Below are 24,448 nucleotides of genomic sequence, written 5' to 3' on the forward strand. Positions count from 1 at the left end.
GAGCACATCCATGAAATTTGGTTTCATCCTTTGTTGAATTTATTTTATTATGAGGTTGATCTGCATAGGTTGATTTCAGCATTTGGTTTCCTTAATTATTGTAATTTTTTAGTCGGTACATACCAAAATTTGTGTAATCTTTCAGCATTTACAATCTGAACTTTTTATAATATTCAGCACTTGGATACCGAATTATTGTTATGATTTCATCATTTCGTTGCCGATATATATATATACTAGTGCTTGGCACTACGCATCCCGGTTGAAATTGCCCGTACCTACAACACTTGCTAGTTAGTGGCTCAAATACTAAATCGATTCATCAGTGTGTAATTTGTGATCCTTTTCTTAGTGGCACGAAAGAGAATTACCCGTGTTTACAACACTCTTCCAACTATACATTTAAGCTAGCTACAAAGAACTATCAATTTGCTCATAGAGTTCATACCAATTTCTTTTACTCCACTAGAAAATACTAAAGAAGTATGCCGAGTTGGGCTTAATGAAGCAAATAAATACATCCAGCAATTTTGTAACTTGAGGGCAATTTCCAATTTTTACTAAAAGTGCTAAACACGAATCTCTTCATGTATATCAACTACTTTGAGCATTGTTAACTTAGCACTTTTAGGGAAAAAAGAAAGGGGGGGCTCCCCCTTTGTTGTGATCCAAAATTTAATACCGAAACTGATTCTAATACATTCGGAGGATTTTTGACTAAACAAAATATACAAAATTGCCACCACAGTTGTTTCTTTTTCTCTTCAAATTCAACAATTTTATATATTGTATGCATAAGAGATAATCCATATGGGAGCCTCTGATATGTCGCCGGCCGATGGCGTCAATTAGGGTTCCAGAGAGAGAGAGAGAGAGAGGAGAAGGGGAAAGTGAGAGACTGAGGGAGAATGAGTATAGTAAGCCACGTGGGTAAGTGGATTTCAAATTTTGAAAGTAGACATTTTTTCTTTCAAATTATAAGCCCCAATTGCACATTATTTACGAAACATGCCATCCAGAACTTAATTTGTGAGAATGAAGAGGGAGAAATCTGAGCCGTTAGATTTGTTTGTATGAGTAGATAAAATTTGTGTTTGAGATTAATCTGAACCATTGAGAGAGAATATTTTGTTAGGAATATTCCTAAAGACCATCTTGTTTTATAAGATATATATATATATATATATGCGTATTTAGGTGGGCTCTCTCAGGCTATCGTGATCCACGGATTTATTGCCTTGCTCACCTAAACAAATGCCCAAATAGCAAAGTTTTATTGATTATAAGACTATTCTTCCCATACCCGAGTACCACAATTTACAGAAAACACAAGGCAATATTTGAGTGTATTTCCGACGTGACAATTCACTGACACCACTTTTGTGGACATTCAAAATATTTTATTGATTACAAGACTCTTTTTCCCACGCTGGAGTATCACAATTTACAAAAAACACAAGGAAGACAACATTTGAGTATATATCTGATGTGCCAATTCACTGACACCACTTTTGTGGCCATTCAAAATGTCCAACAACGCTATTTAATGAAGTAGCAGGTTGGGGAAGCTCCGGCCTCTTTGACAACAATAGGTCATGACGTGACTATAACTCCAAGACTCGGAGATGGTAGGTGAAGGGAAGCTCCACAACTTTTGACTTGTCGCAAAAAAAGGGTGCACCCAATAACATATAACAAGTACGCCCGAGCACAACACACAACCCGCTCGTCTGTGTCCGTCTCATTTACCTCCTTAAAATTCATCTCCATCCAACTCAACTTTACTGAATTCCCTTTAAGTGCATCCTTCGCTACTTCCGCCATCACACCAAGCAAATCCATTAAAAGTTCTTTTGGCATCCTCTCGTCCTCCGTGTACACATCCAATCCATGAATAGGGATCCCGAGTAGCTGTTCTGCGTCATCTAATGTCAACCGAGTGCTGCGAGTGCAATTTTGTTCACCCTCCTTAATAGAGGGTGAACATTACCCTCTCTCTCATTGGTTGAAATGGTGTGGACCCCACTACAAAGTGATGTCATGTTTACCATGCAATGCTCTTTTTGGTAAGCATGACATCACTTTGTGGTACGGTCCACATCATTTCAACCAATAGAAAGGAGGGTAATGTTCACCCTCTTAAGTGGAGGGTGAACAAAACTCAACTCCCATTGCTGCTATCCGTACCGACGGATTTCCCACCGAAATCGTACCGACGGCCTCGCCGGGCCGTCTCCGGCCACCGGAGGGCAGATCCGAACCGTCCAATAATTCTAAAAAAAAAAACCGCGGGGCCGGGCGCGAGAAACAACGGCATCCGATGTGTGTAGGGTGTTGGATCAAGCACTCTTTTTTTCGTACGGCCGGAGACGGCCCGGCGAGGCCGTCGGTACGATTTCGGTGGGAAATCCGTCTGTACCTATATCTTTTCCGAATGTCGACCTCATCTCCCCAAACTCAAAATGACAGATATTCATCTCCGGATGCCACTTTTCAACAAATGCAGAAATTCTAAAGGAATTGCATTGTGAGTAATTATTTATGCTACACAACGGAAGCAAGCCCGAATTCATAACCTTTTGTTTGAACCTATCTTCTTTAACTACCCAACTACCCAAAAGACCCAAGTGTTGATGCAATCTCAATGTACTCCTCTCTTCTCCCTCTAAAATGGCTTTAGCCACGTGCCTGCGAAAACTCTTTAATAAGGATAGGTCCTCCGGACAACTAACATCCAAAGGCGCATCGTCATGTAACTGCACTTCGACCTGGCCCCGGCCCCGATGTCGACATCGGCCTCAAACTATTGGCGATGGACGCATAACCTACACGTATATGTCAATAATATAATAAAGATTAAAAAAAACTATTGAAAGCAAGTATAAAATTGAAAAAAGTTTACCTCTTCCTGTGGCTGTGCTTCGGGCAGGCTCGAGCCCCGAACTCGGCCTCTTCCTCAAACTCGAGGTCACCGACCAATAACCCACACTTATATAAAAATAATACAAGTTAGTGTTTAATAAAATATAAAAACAAACTACAACAACTATAAAATTGGAAAAAAATAATTTGCCAGAATTTCAACATTTTTTTGTCGAAATAATTATAACATTTTAGTTTCTGATTACTAAAACTAGTAAACAATTTCAGTTTTGGGTTATCAAAAGTACTTACAGATTTCAGTTTTTTGTTACCGAACATTTCATTTCGTTTAAAATATCGTAACCGTATATGAAAATAATACATTACAAGTTAGTGTTCATAAAACAAATAAAGATAAAATACAAATTACTAAAAGTTGGCGTCAAATTGGAAAAAATTCACCTCCTCTTCCTCAAGTATGTCCTCAATGACAGTATCTTCCTTTTCCTGTGGATGCACTTCGGCCTAGCCCCGGCCCCGACCTCGAACTCCTCTGGCTCAAACTCGAGGCGGTGGACGGATAACCTACACGTATATAAAAATAATACAAGTTAGTGTTCATAAAATACAAAAACAAACTATTGACCATGTGTAAAATTGAAAAAAAATAATTTGCGAGAATTTCAACATTTGCTTGCCGAAATAATTATAATATTTCAGTTTTTGGTTACCAAAAGTACTTACATATTTTAGTTTTTTGTACACAATTTTTCTACAGTTATAACAAGAAGAAAAGAAACAACGGTGCGGTATATCTGTTATCAAAAAGCAAGCCAAGCCAAATTCTAGATAAACTTAAAAAAGAAAGTTTTGTCATCAATCTCCAATTACTAAAAGTTACCTCAATTTGTCACAACAAACAAAACTATTGAAAATAATTTACCTCAGCAGCCTCAGATTCATCCTCATGGACAATCTCTTCCTTTTCCTATGGATGTGCTTCGGGGAGGCCCCAACCCCAGTCTCAAACTCCATGCGGTGGACGCCTAATAACCTGTATATAATAACAGTAATGCAAACTTCGAAGTCCGAAAAGGCAAAAAAAGTTAAGAATGCCAATAATACTCTTGAAATCCACAAGTGTTATGTCATACACATGTTCAAGGCTTGGGTAGGAAAACACTTGCTACTTCCAACAACTATGAACTATTATCCCAACTCTTCAAGTTATATTTATAGCAAATATAAACAATTTCATGCACATAACCCTTAATCCCTGCACTTAGTGGTGATTTCTAGTGCTTAGAACCCAATTTTTAACATTTTAGATTCATGTCCAGCTTCCAAAAGTCCATTTCCTGCCACAAATTCATAGATTCAGCACCCATAATTCATATTTCAACATTCTAAAACTAGTTTCACCACTCATAGGCTTTTCCAGCACCTAATTAACATACAAAGCACAGTTCCAACAATAACAGTTTCAACATTCAAAAGCTAAAAATATGCAACTAATATGGTTTTTGGTTACCGAAAATGTTAACCAATTTCGGCATCTACTTTCCGTAAATTATTAATCCCAGCTTAGGCATATTTCAACATCTAACAGTTTCAACAATCAAAAGCTGAAAATATGCAACTAATACGATTTTTGGTTACCACAATGTTAACCAATTTCGGCATCTACTTTCCGTAAATTATCAAGCCCAGCTTAAGCATATTTCAACATCTAATAACCAATATATCTATAATTCTTCGGTTTTTGTCAGCTGAAATTAACTTCATACATAATCTAAACTTTGGAGAATCTAATCTAAACCTACTTTTTTCGACATTTACCTTCCGTTTTATCTCAACAATATTTAGGGGTTAAAATTTTTAAAGTGTGTAAACTATTTCAGTAGTTAAATGTCGTTTAGGGTTAACTAATTTGACAAAAACGCTCCAATCAAATGTGTTCGTCATCAATCCATAATTTCGACATTTACAGATTTTCAATTTTACCAAAAAAATTCAAAATGGTTGCAATTTGGTGATTCAATAGTGACTGTACAAAGTGTGAGAGAGTGAAAGAGAACGACACCTTGAAAAGAGGAGGGAAGGGTGGCGGTGGTGTGGCGGTCTTCTGGCAGGACTGGCGGTAGTACGGCGGTGTTAATGGAGATAGTGGTCGTAACTGGGTTTGATTTGGGGTGGGGGGGTTGGGTTTGGTATTTGGATAGGGTTTGATTTGGGGAGTTAAAAATGAAATTTTAAATTTTTTGAGAGGGGAGGGGTATAATGGGAAGATTAGGTGCATTTAATGGGTTATATGGAGAAAATTTGTATTTTAAAATATTGGGGATGAGTTAAGTGAAAGAAGTTGGCTAATGGAGAAAATAAAGGGTTGCGAATAGCCGCCCCCATATTCGCTTTCTTTAACCCTTCTTAACTTGACAGAGTTTTTTTCTTCTTTTATTCCCTTAGACTATCTATATTTCCCTAAACTATTTAAACGACAAATTGATTCCCTCAACTTCCTAATTGCTTCCTCTTTCGTCCAATTGTTAAAGGAGCTTAACATTTTTTACGAAAAAATATGGCATGTGTTTATCACGTGCAATTAGATCCCAGATGAAAGGGGCTAAAATGCCATTCACCCATCACAACATCGACACCAATTTTCACGTTGGTTTCCCTCCAACCGTGGAATATATGCCCACTATATATAACAACCTATGGGCGGAAGAAAAAAAGAGAGTACTCATGCACTCTCTCTGTCTCCTCAATCCCCAAGTTCCACTATGGCTTCTTTTTCCTCTACAACCACCCAAAATGAGGATCCTACTTGCATGTGTGGGAAGGCAACCCTCTTCCAAGGTCAAACACTAGTGAAAATCCAGAAAGAAGATTCTTAGGTTGTGCCAATTATGAGATGAGGAAATAAACACATAGATACATACTGAAAATCAAAATTTTTGCTTTACTTAATTTTCTCTTCAATTACTTCTATTGGGTTTATCCACCCACTAGAGATAAAGAATTGGAGGCAAAGAATGCTAGGCTGGAGCAAAAGTGTGAGAACATGGAAAAAAATAACCAACAATTAAGCAAAGAGAACAAGAAGCTGAAGAAGAAGTTGATGGTAGTAGGGGCTAAAATGAATGCCTAAAAATTATGGCGCTTTATACTAACTGTTGCATGCATCATTTTGTGGTACACAAGGAAAGATGTCAATGTTGAAAATGTCAGGTATTTGTCTAGAAAGAGTTTATGTAATGTAATGGCTTGTTATGTTATGCTATGAATAAAAAATGTTATGATTTGTTATGCCCAAATGACTGAACTGAAGTATGAGCAAATGAACATGTTATGCTATGAATGAAAAGTGCAATGCCTTCAATTTGTGGTTCATATCATGGAAAGCCAGAGTGTACAAACTTGGAGATGCTGCAACTGAATTCCAGAACCAAAGTTATCACTGAAACAGATTCCAGCATTGCATTTTCACTCCAGTGTTGAAACAGATTTGTATGAATGAAATGGATCAATTGAAATATAAATGAAAATGACAAGAATTTAATAAACTTATTCTTAAACAAAAATGAAATGGAGCAACTAAAATAGAAATACTACAGTTTCCATAACTAAAACATACCACTACAAAGTCCATAACTGAAACATGGAACCAAAGTTTTACCTAACTGAAATTGATAATGGTACCAGGGAAACTGAAACATACAGCCAAAAAATACAATCACAAATAATGACTACAAACATGAAGTTTTCTTACTAAAACATGCATCCATAATTCTTCAACATAACTTCATAAGTTTCCAAAATACACAGTGCTAAACTAATGCAATCCACAACATAACTTCAAAAGTTCCAAGTTCTCAACATAAACAAATAATGGCACAATACACTTGTGCATGACTGGTATTACAAAAATAGACCAATTATGATTCACAAAACCTATGGATCCCAAAATGCAACATATATGGATTCCAAAAAATATAATCTCAATCAATAGAGAGTTTCAAGTTGGAGTAGGGTTTCTCCTTGTCACGACTCAAATCTGATGGGTAGAAATTCGTGACATGGCCAGTGATTTAAAAATCACCCTAGGCCTGGATATCACACACAAAAAAGAGAATATTATCATCATTTTTTTATGCAAAACTCCCAAGACCGTAAATTAATAGTTAATGAAATATTATATTCAGAGCTGTCTAGCGTGATCATCGATTTCAACTTTAAAATTATATAATTGTGGTTCGCACACAGAGTGCCGCTCACTAACACATTATTTCCTTATTTGGCCATGACAACTGATATTTTTCACTCGCACTGATAGACCTTCTTTAACCCCAATTCCCTGAAAAGGTTTTATGAAACATAAAATCAATCCAGTATGTTACGATATACTAAGGCCACATAATAAACATGAGATTAAATAGGATAAAAACATAGCATAATAATCCATCAGCTTGCAAAATCATAAGAGATAGAACAATCATGTTCAAGTTTCAATCACCACAAGTGAGACAAAGAGAGATATATCAATCATCATATTCTTGACGATCATAGTTTCACCTTGACCATCATCTTAACCATTATCTTGGGCGGTAATCCGGTAGCCCGAGGAGCGACCCTAGCAAAACATGCATTGATATCAATCCAATGAATACCCGATCGTATCCTTTCTACAATCCATAGGCGCCAATTCAAACATAGCTCGCCAGAGCTCTTCGCCCAGATGTTACAACAATATCCGTTAAACTTCTTTTTAAGAAAAATAATCCCATGTCTTTTTATAAAAATCTTTTTCTTTTCACAATTATACTTATGTAATTTATTTTTATTCAACATAAGATTTAATAAAACAATCACAAAACGAGTTTTAGGAAAACAATATGTACCCAAAGTATATTCGTAACTCACCTCGTTCGAGAATCACAATTACCATGCGAAAATCTACATATTTATTTCGGAACCTCTTGTTTTAAATTTTATTTTTCCTTCTCCTCCTTCCCTAATTACTCTCTCTCTCTCTCTCTCTCTCTCTCTCTCTCTCTCTCTCCTTTAGCTAAGTGTCGTGTGTGTAATGTGTGTATAGGTGTGGTGTATGTGGTGTGGTGTATGGAGGGGAAGGAAGGGGTGGCCTATTTATACTAGTATACCACAAGATCTAAAATGATCTAATGAAATCTTTCCATATCTTTTAATATCTAGAATAATCTTACATTATCTAAGAAAATCTAAACACAATCTATATCAAATCTTAGGAAATCTAATAAAATCCAAGTGTATCTATATCAAATCTTAGAGAATCTAATAAAATCCACAAAATCTAGGGAATTTAATCCAATTCTTTCCGGATTATTCTTTTCGCCTCGCGGTGACTAGTGCCTTATTCCCGTGCTGCAATGTTGTTTAAAAGGTTATGGCGATATCTGTAAAGTTTTATAAAAATTGACAAATAATCGGAAAATACTCTACTTAAGTCAAGAATTAATATATTCTCAAAATTTTAACGGTAAGTGACCTGGTTAATGTTAGCTCAGTTGGAGGGTGTCAAGGAGGAGTGATGTTCGGGGAAATAGAGTTAAAAAAATTAGTGTGATTGCTCAGTGAATTACAAGACGCTCAAGGGGTATTTATAGAGTAACTCAGTGAGCCAACTCAATCAATGTGTCCAGATAGCCCTGGCCCAACTATTTTAATTTCCCAACTAATTCCTACCAATCATTGAGAAGAACCAAAAAATCAGACAAGGAAAATATATTTTGAGACAATGGATTAAATTTTAGTCAATTTTAAACCACAGACTTTTTATACCCCAACTAGCTCTCCCAATATTTTATCCAAGTATTAATAAGGTTTAAAATATCCGCCGACAACTAATGCATTTGCTAGCAATGTGTATTTTAGTCCTTGATTGATTAAGTTGCTCGGCCTTTGTTTTTAAAGAAGTATTCAAAATTTATCATAAGTTAGGATATTTATTTCGAAAATGACTAAGGTGACAAAATTGCAAGAAAATTTTGGGAGATTTAAATTGGGTTATCACACTCCCTCTCCCTCTAGTGTTGTGCATTAGAGTGGGGGTTCTAGAGTGTATTGGGAGGGCATTCACATGGGCTTTGTAGTTTGTATGTCCTGATGTTGTGGCCTTGTTTCCCACATTTAGGTCCAATTAATCATCTTCTTTGATTATCGCTAAAATTGGAACTATGTATTTTGCTCTAAACAATGATAACCAGAGTGATTTAAAGGGTAGTTTCGTTGAATAAAATGAGGATGGAAAGTCACAAATAAGTCATTGAAGAGAAACATCAATTAATGTTATGGCAGGAGCAATTTGGGTTTGGGTAGGAAAATTTTGGGTTTTGGCATTATGATTAGCTCCCTTAAAAAATATACTCTGTATTATATAAACTGCGTCACACAGATGAAACTTTCTAATGTGGGGACATGATAGTAGGTTCTTTTTTCTGAAATTAAACATCATTCTACAAATAAATTTTTTTTTTCAATAATAGGCACTCAATAATTTTTTTTAAAATCAATAAAGAGTTGCATTATGAGCTACAAGAAGACGAAAAAAAGGTGTGACTCTTTGCACAACATATGTGTTCTGATCATTGAGTGATACATCTTCATACACAATAGTAGCATGATTGAACAATCCAAGCATGAAGCACCCCAAATGAAAAAAAAATCTAATCCAAACAACGAAACGAGACCCAACTCTGATAATAAAAGAATAATACTACTCCCTCTGTCCCTTATTTAGTGTTCAATATTTCATTTTGGACTGTCCCTTAATAAGTGTCTATTTTGTAAAGTTAAGGGATAAAAGTTGATGCATTGTCTATTTTGTCCCTAAAAGTATATTTCATTTTGAAAAGTTAGTGAGTAAAAGTATAATGATGATGGGTAAGTAGAAAAAATGGAGGAAAACGTTGATGTGAAAGGTGTAATGATGATATCTTTTTAATAAGTTGGAGTTACGAAGCAAAATTCTTAAAAAGGGATGGAAGGAGTAGTAATATACAAACGAGGCCTAATGGCCCATTGGTGTTTTTTTTCTTCCAATTCTAATCTATATAATAATCGAGTTCAATTTTTGAATCTTATGTACATTCATGAATTTAACGGTCTAAAGTGGTTTTCTTGAATCCAACGGCTGATTTTTTAGGCTGTCCATTTTTAGGAAGAATCCAAATCCAATTTCAAAACTTCTCTATCACTGCATACTACTCATGGTTTCTTCGATAGGGAGAAGATATTAAGGATATTGATGCCATAAGTTGTTTGTTTTGGTTGTCATGTCGTATATCATAGATGTCATGAGGGTGAAGCTTATTGGTAATATTTTTTTTAAAAAAAACCCACCCATATGTATTCATTAGGAAGGTTTACTCTATGAAATAAATGCCTCGTTTGATAACGGTGATAGATGGTTGAGATTCCTAAAGATATGAGATTATGATTAAAATTGGTAATGAGAAGGGATTTGTAAGGAGAAATGATTGGTAAGGAGTATGTTTGTTTGAGATGAAATTAAATGATGGAATTATTAATATCATATTTGTTTTACATAGGATATGATTGGATTGATAGTATACATTTTCATTTTTGCCCTTATGTAACAATTTTTTATCATTCGACTGTTTAACCACTTGTCGACAACCTAAAAAAAAAAAATGGTCTTGTCTGGTACTAGCTGTTGCTGTCTTCGTCTAATTGTGAAAGAAAAGGATGGGGGCTAGGGTTTGTGCTTATAAGCTGCAGGTATTATGGTCATTAGATGGTTTAAGTAAGGCTATCTTTGTCTTTTCACATTGGAAGATGGTGAACTTGACTACCAATACCAAGTGCAAGCTAGGATTCTCAATACCCTTAAATGACCGGACTATTAGTTCCTTGGGCTTCCTAATCTAAACCTCAAATGTGCAAACAAACAAAGTATTATGAGACCTATGGGATTCATACTCGCAACCTAACCCATAAGCTGGTTATCAAATGGGCCCAAAAGGGTTTTATTTATTTATTTTTCATTGTTCTTCCCCACCCATATAGATGATCGGTTGGAGTAGATCCCCGTTGTATGCTACAAAATGTCATGTTGTATGCTACAAAATGTCATGTTGTTTGTTTTAGCAGTCAACATGTGTTTTTACTCTACTACACAACTACGTAACATAATGTGAGGACATATGCAATACAACTTATGGGTTGTGAACCCTTGTATTTTTTTATATCCTCTCTCAACCCTATCTCTCTCCCCTATCTCTCAACCCTAATCACCACAACTCCTTGATCTTCTCCCTTCCCCTCCTTCCCGTGGGTTCTATATCCGTGTGCGGCGGCGGGAGGGGGAGGCCATGATACTATTGACTCCCTTTCTTAGTTTTTTTTTTCTTTCGTCTCTCCAAATCTATGATTTGTCATTTGATATGTGAGAGTTTTGTCTATCGTTCAATGAGAGTTATTAGTTTTGTCTTTTGACAAATTGTCAATAGATCAGATTCTCTTAATTGAGGTTGCTTCACAACGATATATGTGCTTCAACGTTCTATCCCTACACGATGTCTTTGGCAAGGCAACCCGTGGTGGCTTGACAGATCTGTAGTTCTTGGGAGTTCATTGGTGCGTTCATACTTGGATGAAGTGCATCTGATCGTCTGAATATTTAGTATCTTTTGTCCTTAATCTTGCACATTTTTTCGTTTGAGACTCCTAATTATATGTTAAACAGTTTTAAAGTGTCGCTATAGCGTCAGGCCATATCTGGGTTAGGATGAAAGACATTTGTTTGCCTTGTGATTTACTTGTTTTTTTATTTGTTAGATGATTAGTTTGGCTTTGTCCAAGTTTTTTTGTAATGATTTCCATTTTGTAAGTGCCGCTAGGTGTTTATCAATACAATTTTCTAACTTTTGACAAAAAAAAAAAACCCTCGTATTTTATCATACGCTGCTGCGAAATCCCAAAGTCCTATCAAATGCCAGACCTCCGAGAGCATGCCCTAGTTGGTTGATAGATTTTCTTCCTACAAAATTGATGAGGTTCGATTATCAAGGTCAAGCCATAAAAAAGTACTCCCTGTGTCCCAATTCTTTTAGTCCATTTTTGAAGTTTGTGCTACTTTTCAATTGATTATTGTCTTGTTTGGATAATGTTTTAAAAAATTTTGAATTTGGTTTTTGAATAATAAGTGAAGAGAGAAATTAGGGTAATAATTGGAGATAGAGGTAATGAGTGAAGAGAGATAGATATAAATGAGAATAATTATTGGAGAGAGGAGAGATAAATGAAAGTAATAATTAAAAGTATGGATAATAAGTGTTTTTTAAGTTGATTTTTTTTTTCAAAATACAATACAAACAAGGCATATATCTTTTAATCTATAATTTTTTACTCACTCCGTTCCTTTTTAAATGTCCCGCTTCGTAATTTCAATTTATTAAAAAAATATCATCATTACACTTTTCACATAAACTTTTACATCTATTTTCCCTACTTACCCTTTATGGAGACATAATCATTACACTTTTACTCACTAACTTTTCAAAATGGAATATACGTTTAGGGGCAAAATGAAAAATGTACCAATTTTTACCCACTAATTTTACAAAATGGACAGTTATTAAGAGACAACCCAAAATGAAATACTGAATTTTAAAAAATGGATGGAGGGAGTTGGTGATTTTGAAAACATCGTTTAAAAAAGCTTATTGAGATATATCAAAAAAGACAACCACTGCTTAATGCAGTTGGTCAGTCATTGCTTCTCCTTTGTGGAAGGTCTTGGGTTCGAGCCCCACAGAGGGTAGACCCTTTAGGATATCAGGGCTATGGATAGCTTCTGGTTTCCTCGTGCTAACTCTAACACCCTTACTAATACCCGCTGATGTATATCGTCGTGGCAAAAAAAAAGAAAAAGATATATCAAATAAGATCCATATTACATATAAAAAATATTACAAATTAAAAATTATAATTAATTTTTTATTCGATTATAATTTTTTTGTGAATTACCTGATTTGGATGGTCTACATTTAATTGGATGGGAAATAAATTAATTGAGGCGTGCATAACCGGCTCGGACACACAAATCGAGCCCAAAAAAGGAGGGGGCGGCAGAAGAATGCACGCCGACGTCGTTTGGCCTCGAGAAATGTGACCGTTACACCGCACATTTCAAAACCCCGCGAGTACCGTCCCGACAAAACCCTCGAGCGCGTGCACCCCTTCTCTGTCCTCCCCCTCCCCACCATCACTCTGCAATCTGCATTCACTCCCCCCACTCCCCTCCCTGTGTCTCGTTTTTGTCAGTTTCTCTTTTTCGTTAGCATCATCCACCCTTCACTCCTCCCCCCCTCTCTCTCTCCACCCCCCCTCTCTCTCTCCAAAACCACATTTCACAGCTGTAAACACTTTAAAACATCCAAAACCCCATTTCACAGTTGGAAACACTGATGAAACATTGTAGTCTAGTGTAAAAGTTTCGTTTCATAGACTTAGCCCTAGTCTCTCTCTCTCTCTCTCTCTCTCTCTCTCTCTCTCCAAAATCACTCTTAAAGCCCTAGTCTCTCTCTCTCTCCAAAATCATATTCTGTGCTTCTCCTATGGATACCAAAAAATGAGCTGTGTTTAAATTCCTTTTCATAGGTGTGTTTCTCTCTTAAACAACCTTCCATTTTTCAAGCCCTAGAAATTTTGTGAGAAAAAAGAGCTTAAACCCGCAATGGGTTGTGCGCAATCGAAGATCGACAACGAGGAATCCGTTGCGAGATGCAAGGACCGGAGGAACTTCATGAAGGAGGCGGTTTCCTTCCGAAACGCCTTTGCCGCCGGCCAATCCGGCTACGCCGTCGCCCTGAAGAACTCCGGCGCCGCCCTCAGCGCCTACGCCCAGGGCGAGGCCGAAAACAACGACCACAACAACGACACCCACGACGCCCTAAACTACTACCACCACGGCGCCCCCGCCACTCCTCCTCCCCCGCCGCCGATCATGGACGCGACGACGCTGCCCCCTCCGCCGCCGCCCCTCCCGACGTTCTCTCCGATCACGCCGCCGCTCCAGCGGTCGTCGACGATGCCGGAGCTCGCGGTGCCGAAGATGAACCGGAAGATGAAGAGCGTGGCGATAGACGAAGAGGACGAGGAGGGCTACGACGTTGGGAATGAGGAGAGGGATTTGCATCGGCGGCAGAATGGGACGCCGGAGCCGCCGCCGCCGCCGCTGCCGGAGATGAAGGGGATGTCTTGGGATTTCTTCTACATGGTCGAGAACATGCCGGGGCCGTCGCTGAGCGAGTCGGAAGACGTAATAAACGAGCAGAAAGATGAGAGTGACGACAGGCAAGGACCGCCCTACCCGAGTTTCAAAATTTTTTTTTCCCCCCTTGCAAGACTATATAGGTTCGCCCGAGCCGAGCTTTTGCGAGCCGACTGAGGTTTTGAGTGTTGAGCACGGCTAATTTAGGAAATTAGCCAAAAACTCAAGCTCGAGCTTGGCTCGATTACTAATTGAGTGTAGCCGAGCTGGGCCTTGATGAGCCGAGCCCTGAGCTACTTGCGAGCAGCACGGTTCATTCGCAGCCTTATTCGCCCGCCTGATGTTTTTGTTTCAAAATCAGCCTAGAATATTACTGACTTTAACATCTACATTAGTTTGTATATTATACTCTAAAAAACTGAATATAGATTTATGCAAAACACTGTATACGCCTGTGTAATATTTTTATAATCTACTAGTTGATCAAAGAAAATGATTATTTTTGGGCAGTAATTTTGCAATTTGTATGGTACAGTTGATATTGCTTTCCATATGCTCTCAATTTTTTTTGATGATTTTCGCCTGCCCAGTACTCAAATCCTGCGTCCGTTCCTGACAGCAGGTTTCATGAGGTTGAGATGAAGACGCCGGAGAAAGTGGCGGTGGCGCGAGGGTTTGAGACGGAGGAGGAGGAAATGGTGACCCCTGTGAATGGGAATGGGAACGCACAGTTCATGCATTCGAACACGGCCCCACATGATTATAGGAGAGGGAGTAATAGTAATTATGGTAAGGTGGTTGGGGGGTCCAGTGTGAATTTGTTGAAGATATTGGGAGACATTGATGATCATTTCTTGAAGGCATCAGAGGCGGCGCAAGAGGTGTCAAAGATGCTTGAAGCCACTCGGATGCATTATCACTCGAATTTCGCAGATAACCGAGGTGATTGAATCTTGCTTTGATATGACATCAGAGCCTGTATTGTTTTCTTTTGGTGTTCTTATGTTTGTCAAATTTGTGAAATAGTTTAGATGAATATCAAATCATATATCGATGGGGGCATTGGAATTGTAAGCCCGAATACCATCATACCAAGCAATCTTTCTTAAGTTCTGAATTGGGCATTCATACCCTACGATTTGTTATTTGTGTTTCATCCAAAACTTGACAGTAGTACAAAAAAGCTAAAACTAGTTCCCGTGTATTTGCCGTGGTTTCGCACAATACTCACGAGCCGCAGTTGCATGCATTGTTATCATTTGGCATGTCAATTTCCTATCAAGTCAGAAATGACCAAGGTCTTGTAGTTTGACGATGACTGAGAGTTGGCTGGAGAGTGGAGATCAATGTTTATAGGATTAAGAAATTGAGAAATTCAAGTATGAAATAAGAGGAAAGGAAGACCCGCTTAGAGTAAGGTGATGTATAAAGAAGTGATGAATCAACTTTGGAAATAACAAAGCCCCCTATAAAACCAATCTGCCTTGATCCTTTGTCCATACGAAGACCACACAATAGTGTTTTGAATTTTTTTTTTTTTTTGATTAGTCACAATAGTGTTTTGATTGTTTGAGATAGTTGCATATTTGGCCAGTATTGCTTGTGTTGAGTTTGTAAGTGATCGAAGCAATCTGAGATTCATGTTGGTAAGATGCTTACATCGGATAAAGGTAGAAATCAGCTATTTGTTCAGAAAGATTGAGAAATTCAACCATGAAAAAAGGGAAAGGGACAGTATGGAGCGATAAAAGTTAGTGTTCTATCAACTGTGAGAATAACAAATCTCCCAATAAAACAAATCCGCCATAATCCATAGTCCATACCAAGATCTCACACTGTAATGTTTTGTTTGTTTGAGATAGTTGCATACTTGGCAAGTATTGCTTGTCATGAGTTTGTGAGTGATTGAAGCAATCTGAGATTCACTTGATGCACACTCCACGGTTGTGCCATATGGCCGTACTATTATGTTCCTCAGGCTGGTATTTATTTTAGGTTTAAAAGCAATGAAATTATTCTGCGTAAGACTGTTTAGGAGTAAGGACTGCTTCTTGAGAACCCTGTTTAGCTCCATTTGATGTTTGCAGAACGTAGCTTTTGTACTCTTATCAAAGTAGTTAATGGAGGCTGCATCAATTAACTCGACTTGTCATTAGGGGAAATGGTAATAGGCTATTAGTTGTACACTTATAAATTGCAAAATTTTAAGGTGGTTTTTGGATAGTTTCTGCATTTCTGGAAGGGCATCTTACAATATTTTTAGAATTGTGATTTGTAGATTCTAGTGCTGTGTCACCCACACTGGATTCATACTGTGGTTCAACATCGAGTAGTCAGTCCAGTTTCTTGGACTTTTTCCAAACTTGAGGCCTTGGAAAGAGCGGGACGACCGGACAAGTCTTCTCATTTAGTATCATTCTCTATTTCTATATATCAATTAGGTCCTTTGTCATATCCCTTTCAAAATCCAGCGTCATTATGTTTTTCTGGTTTTGATACGATTGTCTATGTGAGAACCCACATGCACTAGTCCCACATCGGGAAAAACATGAAAGTGAAATTGGTTTATAAGTGATTCTGACCAGCTACTGTATAACTTGAGGTTAACCTTTTGAGCCACGTGGTTAGACTAATGGTTAAGCAGGTTAGCTGGTGCGAGTCGTTACAGTTGGTATCAAAGCAAAAGCACAACCCTGGTCTACATGGTGCGGCTACCTCTAGAATCTAGTACAAGCATACTGATTGTGTTGTACAGAACTAAGTGCCACACCATGACTAGCAAGGGGAAGGTTGATGGGCCAATGTAACGGGGATGTTGCGGCCAAGGTGGGGAGATTGTGAGAACCCACATGCACTAGTCCCACATCGGGAATAACATGAAAGTGAAATTGGTTTATAAGTGATTCCGATCAGCTACTGTGTAACCCGAGGTTAACCTTTTGAGCCACATGGTTAGGCTAAGGGTTAAGCAGGTCCATTGGCGCGGGTCGTTACCGTCTAGATTGGTTACTACAGTCTACCGTCTTTGGTGCACCCGTCTTTCGTGCACTGGTAGTTTTCCCCAATACATAATGGTGTCAACTCTCTTTGTAATAGAGTGGCTTGACCAAGCTAAGACATTCAAACGTTTTAACCTACCGAGTTGGAAGACCCACAGGAATCTTGTGATGTATCTAGAGACACCACTACATTGAGAGCAATGAATGAAAGCCTGGAATGAGTTCCCCGACAACATGAAAGTAGGAATAGTGCTTTGTAAATGTGGATATCGTAGGGGTTATATTCACTGTAATTTGGTCATTTAGCAAAACATGTTTGAAGGTTTCTCTGTCGAGGGTGGGGCTAGCTGGCGGAACCTCCTTCCCCTGTGTATGTGATATTGTAATTGTGAATTTGCCTTCTATGTTTTTCGGTCCTTTACCTGGCCTTTAGAGCGAAGAAAGAACATTATCTCCTTGCAGCTTTGTCCGCTGCAGCATGTAGCTGAATTGATGCATTTGATTTGTATTATTGTTATAGGGATTGCAAATTTTGATTCTATTGGTTTATTGAACCCTACTAGTTGTCCTTATATCTTCAACACCATTTTATTTTCCTTGTTTTTGCAGGGCATATAGACCATGCTGCAAGGGTCATGCAAGTTATTACATGGAATAAATCATTTAGAGGTGTACCCAATGGTGATGGTATGAAGGATGATTTTGATACAGAAGAATACGAAACACATGCCACTGTTCTGGATAAATTATTAGCGTGGGAGAAAAAACTATACGAGGAAGTAAAGGTGCATTGCCTCGTTAAATTTGTTTTTCATTTCCTGTGTTTCAGCTTTGTTCGCAATTATTCTTTGGGATTATAAGCGTTATGGTTGTTCGGTTACAGTGTGCCCTCTTACAGTTAGGTTTAGGTATGCACTAATGAGTTGAATAACATGATAGCGACTGTTTCTAGTAGGTTTGTAAAGAATTCTTTTTATTTAGTAAGCGACCCTCTTTTGGCGACTGAGCCTATTGTGGAGATGGATCAGAAATAATCCGTCAGTGTACATTATTAATAGAATTAATAGAATTAATAATGTTTTTGTAATCACTGACGGATCAGAAATAATCCGTCAGTGTTTTGGGCTAACCCAAACCACCACACCCCCCCGCGTATTTGGGCTTTGTCCCTTTTGCTCTTTATTATTTTATCTGGGCTTGTGGCCTTTAGGTGATGGGCTTTGACCCTTTGGGTTTTCTCCTTGGTTGGTATCTTGCCAATCAAGGGATTGGGTCTTGGATGGCACTTGTTGCCCTCCTCCTTGCTCCCTTTTGTCTTTGTAATCACTTTCAAAGATGAATAAAATTTTTTTTCGCCATTCAAAAAAAAATAAAATTTCAACTTAAAGCTGTCCTGTCAGAAATTGATATCAGAGAACCATCAGTGTCTCTTATAGATAATATTAAATGTGAGGTCTGTTCTGTTAGAGATTGATGTACATGAAATGGATTTCATTTCATTTGATTACTTCTGCTTTGAAGTCTTAACCTGATTTGCTTCATGCTGATAGGCTGGTGAGCTTATGAAGCTCGAGTATCAGAGGAAAGTTTCCCTGCTGAACAAACTGAAAAAACGTAATGCTAGTACTGAATCATTAGAGAAGACGAAGGCAGCTGTAAGTCATTTGCACACAAGATATATAGTTGACATGCAGTCCATGGATTCAACAGTTTCTGAAGTAAATCACATACGTGATGATCAGTTGTATCCGAAGCTGGTTGGTCTTGTTAATGGGTAATTCTTAATGATAAAAGTAGTCCTTCAAAATTTAATACTGTTGATAGAAATTTTGTCATGTGATGTATGTTGATGCATGCCTTAAAGTGTTTGCCTGCTTTTATCTTTATCGTTTCGCTTCAAATTGCCCTCTATAGCTACCAAACTTTGTTTGTGTCTGGATACAATACTTTATTTATCGTTAAGTCATTTTTACTCTTTCCAAATTTTTTGCATCAAACCGGAAATGCCACACACAAACTTACTCACACAGAGAGACAAGTGAAATTGAGGATGAAGATGCGTTTGCAAAGTTAAAGTTTGCCTTACAATAACGTACATGCAAAATCTGCCATACCATTTCTTCTATTTGCTGCTTTTGCCTATCAACATCTTGCATCTCTACTGTGCCGTCAAATTTAGTTGAGGCTTGGGATTACAATGCTTTTTTTTCTACTGTTTGAACAAACGTTCATTGTCCTCTCCATTTTTCCCCTTCATTTACTTTTGTGTTTCTGTGAGAAGTAGCAACCTTTCTTATTCAGTCAGTAGTTAAAAAGTTTCACCGGCACTGGATGGGTGATCCCTCTTCTCTTTTTATGATGTCTGTCTGTAATTGCTCCTCTTTTTATGATGTCTGTCTGTAATTGCTAAAAAACGATCCTCATTTGTGTTTGTATTTCATCACATGCCATTGTAATACGTGCCTGGACTGCAAACTGGGCCAGCTCACATGAGTCACATGGTGTCATTGATCCTGTGACTGGCCAAATACATGACTTGGGAGTCAAGGAACACTGCCACCATTGACAATCTAAAACCATCTTATGATCATCAAGGACGGCTGTGCCCTTTGTTTTACATATTCTGTCTAATGCATCAGGATTTCACGAATCCTCTATTTCTTGATCAGTTTTATGTAGCTGGAAAGCCTGGAATAAATGAGTTATCCGTAGTTATTTGAATTATGCTTCGCCGACAGAATATCCTAGTTTTTTTTTTTTTTTTTAACATAATTTGAGGAGAACAGTTGTTTTGATTTGCATGATTTGGAAAGCTGTCCCAATTGGTGATATCACACCATTACGGCCATTAATAAGAATTAAAGCAGTGCACTGCTATGAAATCCATGCCCTGTAGTTGTATGTATGTTTCCTAAAGCATCATGGTTGCGTAGATCTTCTAATTTCTCAAACAGTTTAATCTTGCTGGACTAGAATAATTATCCTAGCTTTTTGAATGTGATCTGCTGTCAGACTATTTCTTCAGCATTTTTTTCCTTTCAGATGTAGCTTTGTAGGCTAAACTCTAGATTAATTCTTGTTATTTGCTGACTGACTATGCTTTCTTCGCTGCATTCAAGCTATAATTTATTCCTCAAGTCACTCGCTTTTCATCTATGGTGCTCTCTTGTTCAATATGTCATTAGCATGACTGGTTTTTTGGACATTCTCCATCTGTACTGGATAAAGCTTTTAGTTACATTAATGAGTTCTCTTCAATTCTGATCTTTATGTGCTTGAAGTTTTTGGTCTTTCATGGTAATATTTATTTATTTTTCATGTGGCTGGGCAAGCTTTATAAATGACTATGTAGCACTGTAGACCATTCTCTCTGTTTTGTTTTTTGGAAGTACATTTTTTTTATTACACCAGCACAAAAAGATGTGTTACACTGATTACTTATTCGAAGTTGTTAAATAGCAAAGCTGGTGTGATTTGTGACATGTATTTTTTAGCATTACAGTTACCTCACCATTTCCAGTTTTCTCTGCAGTTCATGATATCAGAATCAGAGTGTCCCTTTGTATTGATGGATCTGTCTGTAGTTCAGATTCCTTATATATCTCTTGTCAATGAGACCATAAGAAACTTTAATCTTCTTATGCTTTCAAGTTCTCATTACCTTCCATGCCCCCTCCCTCTCTTTCGTCATGTGTGGCAAGCAGATTATTTTACCACCATTATGAGTAGCATAATGAACATCATAGTTCTAGGGCTTCTCATCTGTCTATTTACATGTTTTACATTGCCTGCAGACGCATAGGAGCAGTAGAAAATTAGCAACATTATAACTAGAAAAATATAGAAAACCTGTAATCAATCGAGAACAATGATTATATGCTTGTTTGATTACCTCCAGCACACACGCACATGTTTTAGTGGTTTTGGCTTTGAAGATGTAAAATAGCCAAGGTGGGGTATGCATTTTTTCTTCTTATTTCCAATTGTCTTAGAAATGTCCCTTCTTGTCAAGTATAGCATGACAGTACCTCTTCATTTCCATTTCTCTCTGCAGTTCATAAGATTGGAGTGGCTTATGGTACTTTCCATTGGTTCATTACCTTGGGCATTGATGAACATATTGCTTTTCTTCTTTTTTGTCACTGAGATCTTCCAGTACTTTTGTCATAGATCATTCCAGCACTATTAGGCATTAGGATTTTGTCATTTCCTAGCCATTTCTTATGTAGATACACTACTATTTACATTTTGCTTAGTTAAACTACACAAAAGATACCTCAACATTTCATCATGATTGGTAGTTGATGATGTGGCACTTTCCAATCTGTTAACTATAGTTGACAAGTCAAAATGCAAATAGGCAAACATTGAGGCAGTTGGAGGTGCCAAAATTTTCTCATGGTGTATTAATTAAACAAGGAGCCTCATTTGCCTGCCTAGCTTGTTGGCCATGCTCTTGTAAATTAGTAGCTGAATTGCAGGATGGCGAAGATGTGGGAATTAATGTGCACACACCACAACGAACAGTTGAGAACTGTGACAGATCTCAAGTCCCTTGAGATCTCCGGAGCTCCAAAGGAAACAACCAAACACCACCTTGAGCAAACAAAAGAGCTTTGTAATGTTATCGAAGTATGGCAGTCTCAATTCGAGAAGCTATCAACTAATCAAAAACACTACATCCAAGCCCTTAATAGCTGGCTGAAGTTGAATCTCATCCCCATCGAAAGCAGCTTAAAGGAGAAAATCTCATCGCCGCCCAGGATCCAGAATCCCCCAATCCAGGTCCTCCTCCATTCGTGGCACGATCATCTTGAAAAGCTCCCGGATGAGCTTGCAAAAAGCGCAATCGCCTCTTTTGCTGCTGTGATAAAAACCATTATGTTACATCAGGAAGAGGAGATGAAGCTAAAGGATAAGTGTGAGGAAACCAGGAAGGAGTTGTTGCGAAAGAGCCAGGCATTTGATGATTGGTATCAGAAGCACCATCGAAGAACACAAAATGATGATATGGAGCCCGATAGAGGTGAAGGTACTGTTGGGAATTTAAAATCCATTTCACCAGAATTTACCGTGGGTCCATTTCAATCATTTTACTTTCAAGTCCTACAGGGTTTGTTGTCTTGTTTAGAAATTAAAGACGTCTTTAAACTTTCAGTGTCTATTCGAAGAGGACATGATTGTGTGAAAGGGTATCTAAACTTTGGAAAATAGGGTTACTTATCGTTCGGTTACATTTAGGCTGTATTTGGGTCAAAGATTTCAGTTAGAAACAAGAAAAAGAAATGAAAAAGTTCGAGGATCTACTCATTGTGAGCCAATAGATCTCTGAGCTCTCAACTCGTTGATCCCACCCTTAATTTTCTTCCATATCTCTCTTGCTTTGTGATGTTATTATAGCCCGAGTTTCTTCTCCAATAGAGCTTACAATTAGGGAGGCGAATAACATGTCAAGACAACGGTTTGCCATGTCTTTCATCCATCTCCCACTATCTATCCTGATTTACTACAGTATGCATTACCATTTGCTTTTCGGTGATTATCATTGTTGAAGGTATAGCCATATAAGTAATAAAGTTGCCCCCCTCTCTAATAGCTTAAGCTTTTAGATAAGTTGGTGGTTAATAATCTAATAATCATAATCTAGACACTCAACTGCGGATTGGTTCTCTTGATTTTGTTAATTATTTCCTAATTTGGTGCCTAAATTCCCAACAGGTTCAAATCACAAGGATCCTATTTCAGAGAAGCGGTTTGTAGTGGAGAGCTTGAATAAGAGGTTGGAAGAGGAAGTAGAAGCTCACCGGAAGATGTGTGTTCAGGTGAGGGATAAATCATTGGGTAGTCTCAAAATTCGGTTGCCGGAGCTCTTCAGGTCCATGTCAGACTATTCTCATGCATGTTTTGAGGGGTACGAAGGATTGAGATTAATCACTCAATCACAGAGCGGCAATGGTCGTAGTTCATGAGAACCTGTGAGCCCTTTCTTGTTAGGTTTGTCGTCCATGGCTTAAAACCTTGTCTAGTTTATGGTCTACTAAGATTGTTTATATTGGTTTCTTGTTTCGCTGTCTGAAATCTTCTTGATCCCATGTGGGAAAAGGTTTTGCATCAGCTGAAGCTTCTTCCCCCTTTGTTTAATTTGGATGTTTTTTGTTGGTTTGTGGGAATCCAGAACCGATCCCACCAAGCACAACCATAGATCCCGTTGCCGTTCCGTAAATTGGAGTGTCCTTTCATAGCTCTCTCTTGCTGTGAGGATGGGTCGAAGGATTTTCTGATTCTATCGGCGAAAAGTCCCCGTGTAATGAAGTGAGTTGTTTCAGTTGTGCTGATGATTTGGGTCTCCTGAGTGAAAAACTGGGTTGGAGATGTTCTGAAGGATGCCAAGTCTTAGCTTGCACTTTAGGGGTTTGCTCTGGGTTTTTTAAACCTTCAAAAGTGCCATGAACTGTAGTGAGATCAGTTGGTACAGGGTCTTGTCTTAGACTTCATTTGGGCCCTTCATTACTGGATATTGGTCCTGCAATGATTAGTCGGAGGTGAACATCCTCCACCGTCGTTTTTTTTGTTTTTTTGTTTTGGGAGACGTAGCGAAACACTTTTTGCAATCAAGCAAAAGAACAAACGTGTTTATGAAAGGGCCTAAAATCTTAGGACCTTGTTCGTTTTGGATATTTTGAATTTGGATTTATAGGTAATGAGTGCAGAGAGAAGTAAAATAAAGATTGAAAATATGGATAATGATTAGAGAGAGATAGAGAGAAAAATGAAAGTAATGATTGAAGATATGGGTAATGAGTAGAGAGAAAAATAGAATAATAATTACAAATTCAAAACTAAAATACCCAACCGAATGGGCTTTAAGGTATTTTATGAAAGTGTTTAAAACTTTACGGGTACCTTATATATAAAAGTGCGTAAAATCCAATGGTATCTTATGAAAGTGCTTAAATTACTAAAATTTTATAATAAAAAGTGTACTTTAAAACTCTATGAAAGTGTTTAAACATGTTTTGGTTTTTATGGCTAAAATTGGGCTATTGTGCTAATGAGGGCAGCAGAGTCTCCGGATTTCACTTACTTTTTAATTAATTTTTTTATTTAATTACTTATACTTTATTTATTTAATTTTTATAAAATACACCCTTTGTATATTTAAAAATATAATTCAAGAATTAAGTGCTTTAATTTTCAATTTAGTTAAATCAGAGCAAAGATCGTTTTTTTTATTATTTTATTTTAAACGGTCATAATGAATTTTTTGGTTTAAGGCCTTTCAACAAATACCTTAAGACTCATTATTTAGTTT

At 37.7% G+C, this 24,448-nt stretch overlaps 1 protein-coding gene across 2 annotated transcripts; it reads left to right on the top strand.

Moving 5' to 3' along the window:
• Positions 1–13,208: 13,208 nt before the first annotated feature.
• On the top strand, positions 13,209–23,250 carry LOC131316479 (protein ALTERED PHOSPHATE STARVATION RESPONSE 1-like). 2 transcript variants are annotated; one of them, XM_058345863.1, is made up of 6 exons: positions 13,209–14,220; positions 14,760–15,079; positions 17,746–17,921; positions 18,687–18,910; positions 21,618–22,168; positions 22,855–23,250. In XM_058345863.1, the coding sequence occupies exons 1-6, from the start codon at positions 13,601–13,603 to the stop codon at positions 23,103–23,105; spliced, it is 2,142 nt and encodes a 713-aa protein (XP_058201846.1). In that variant the 5' UTR covers positions 13,209–13,600; the 3' UTR covers positions 23,106–23,250. The 2 variants fall into 2 exon arrangements, with proteins under 2 accessions (XP_058201846.1, XP_058201848.1); XM_058345865.1 differs by having other exon boundaries at positions 21,618–22,162.
• Positions 23,251–24,448: the final 1,198 nt, after the last annotated feature.

The sequence above is a fragment of the Rhododendron vialii genome, chromosome 2a, assembly GCF_030253575.1.
Source record: "Rhododendron vialii isolate Sample 1 chromosome 2a, ASM3025357v1".
Classification (NCBI taxonomy): Eukaryota; Viridiplantae; Streptophyta; class Magnoliopsida; order Ericales; family Ericaceae; genus Rhododendron; species Rhododendron vialii.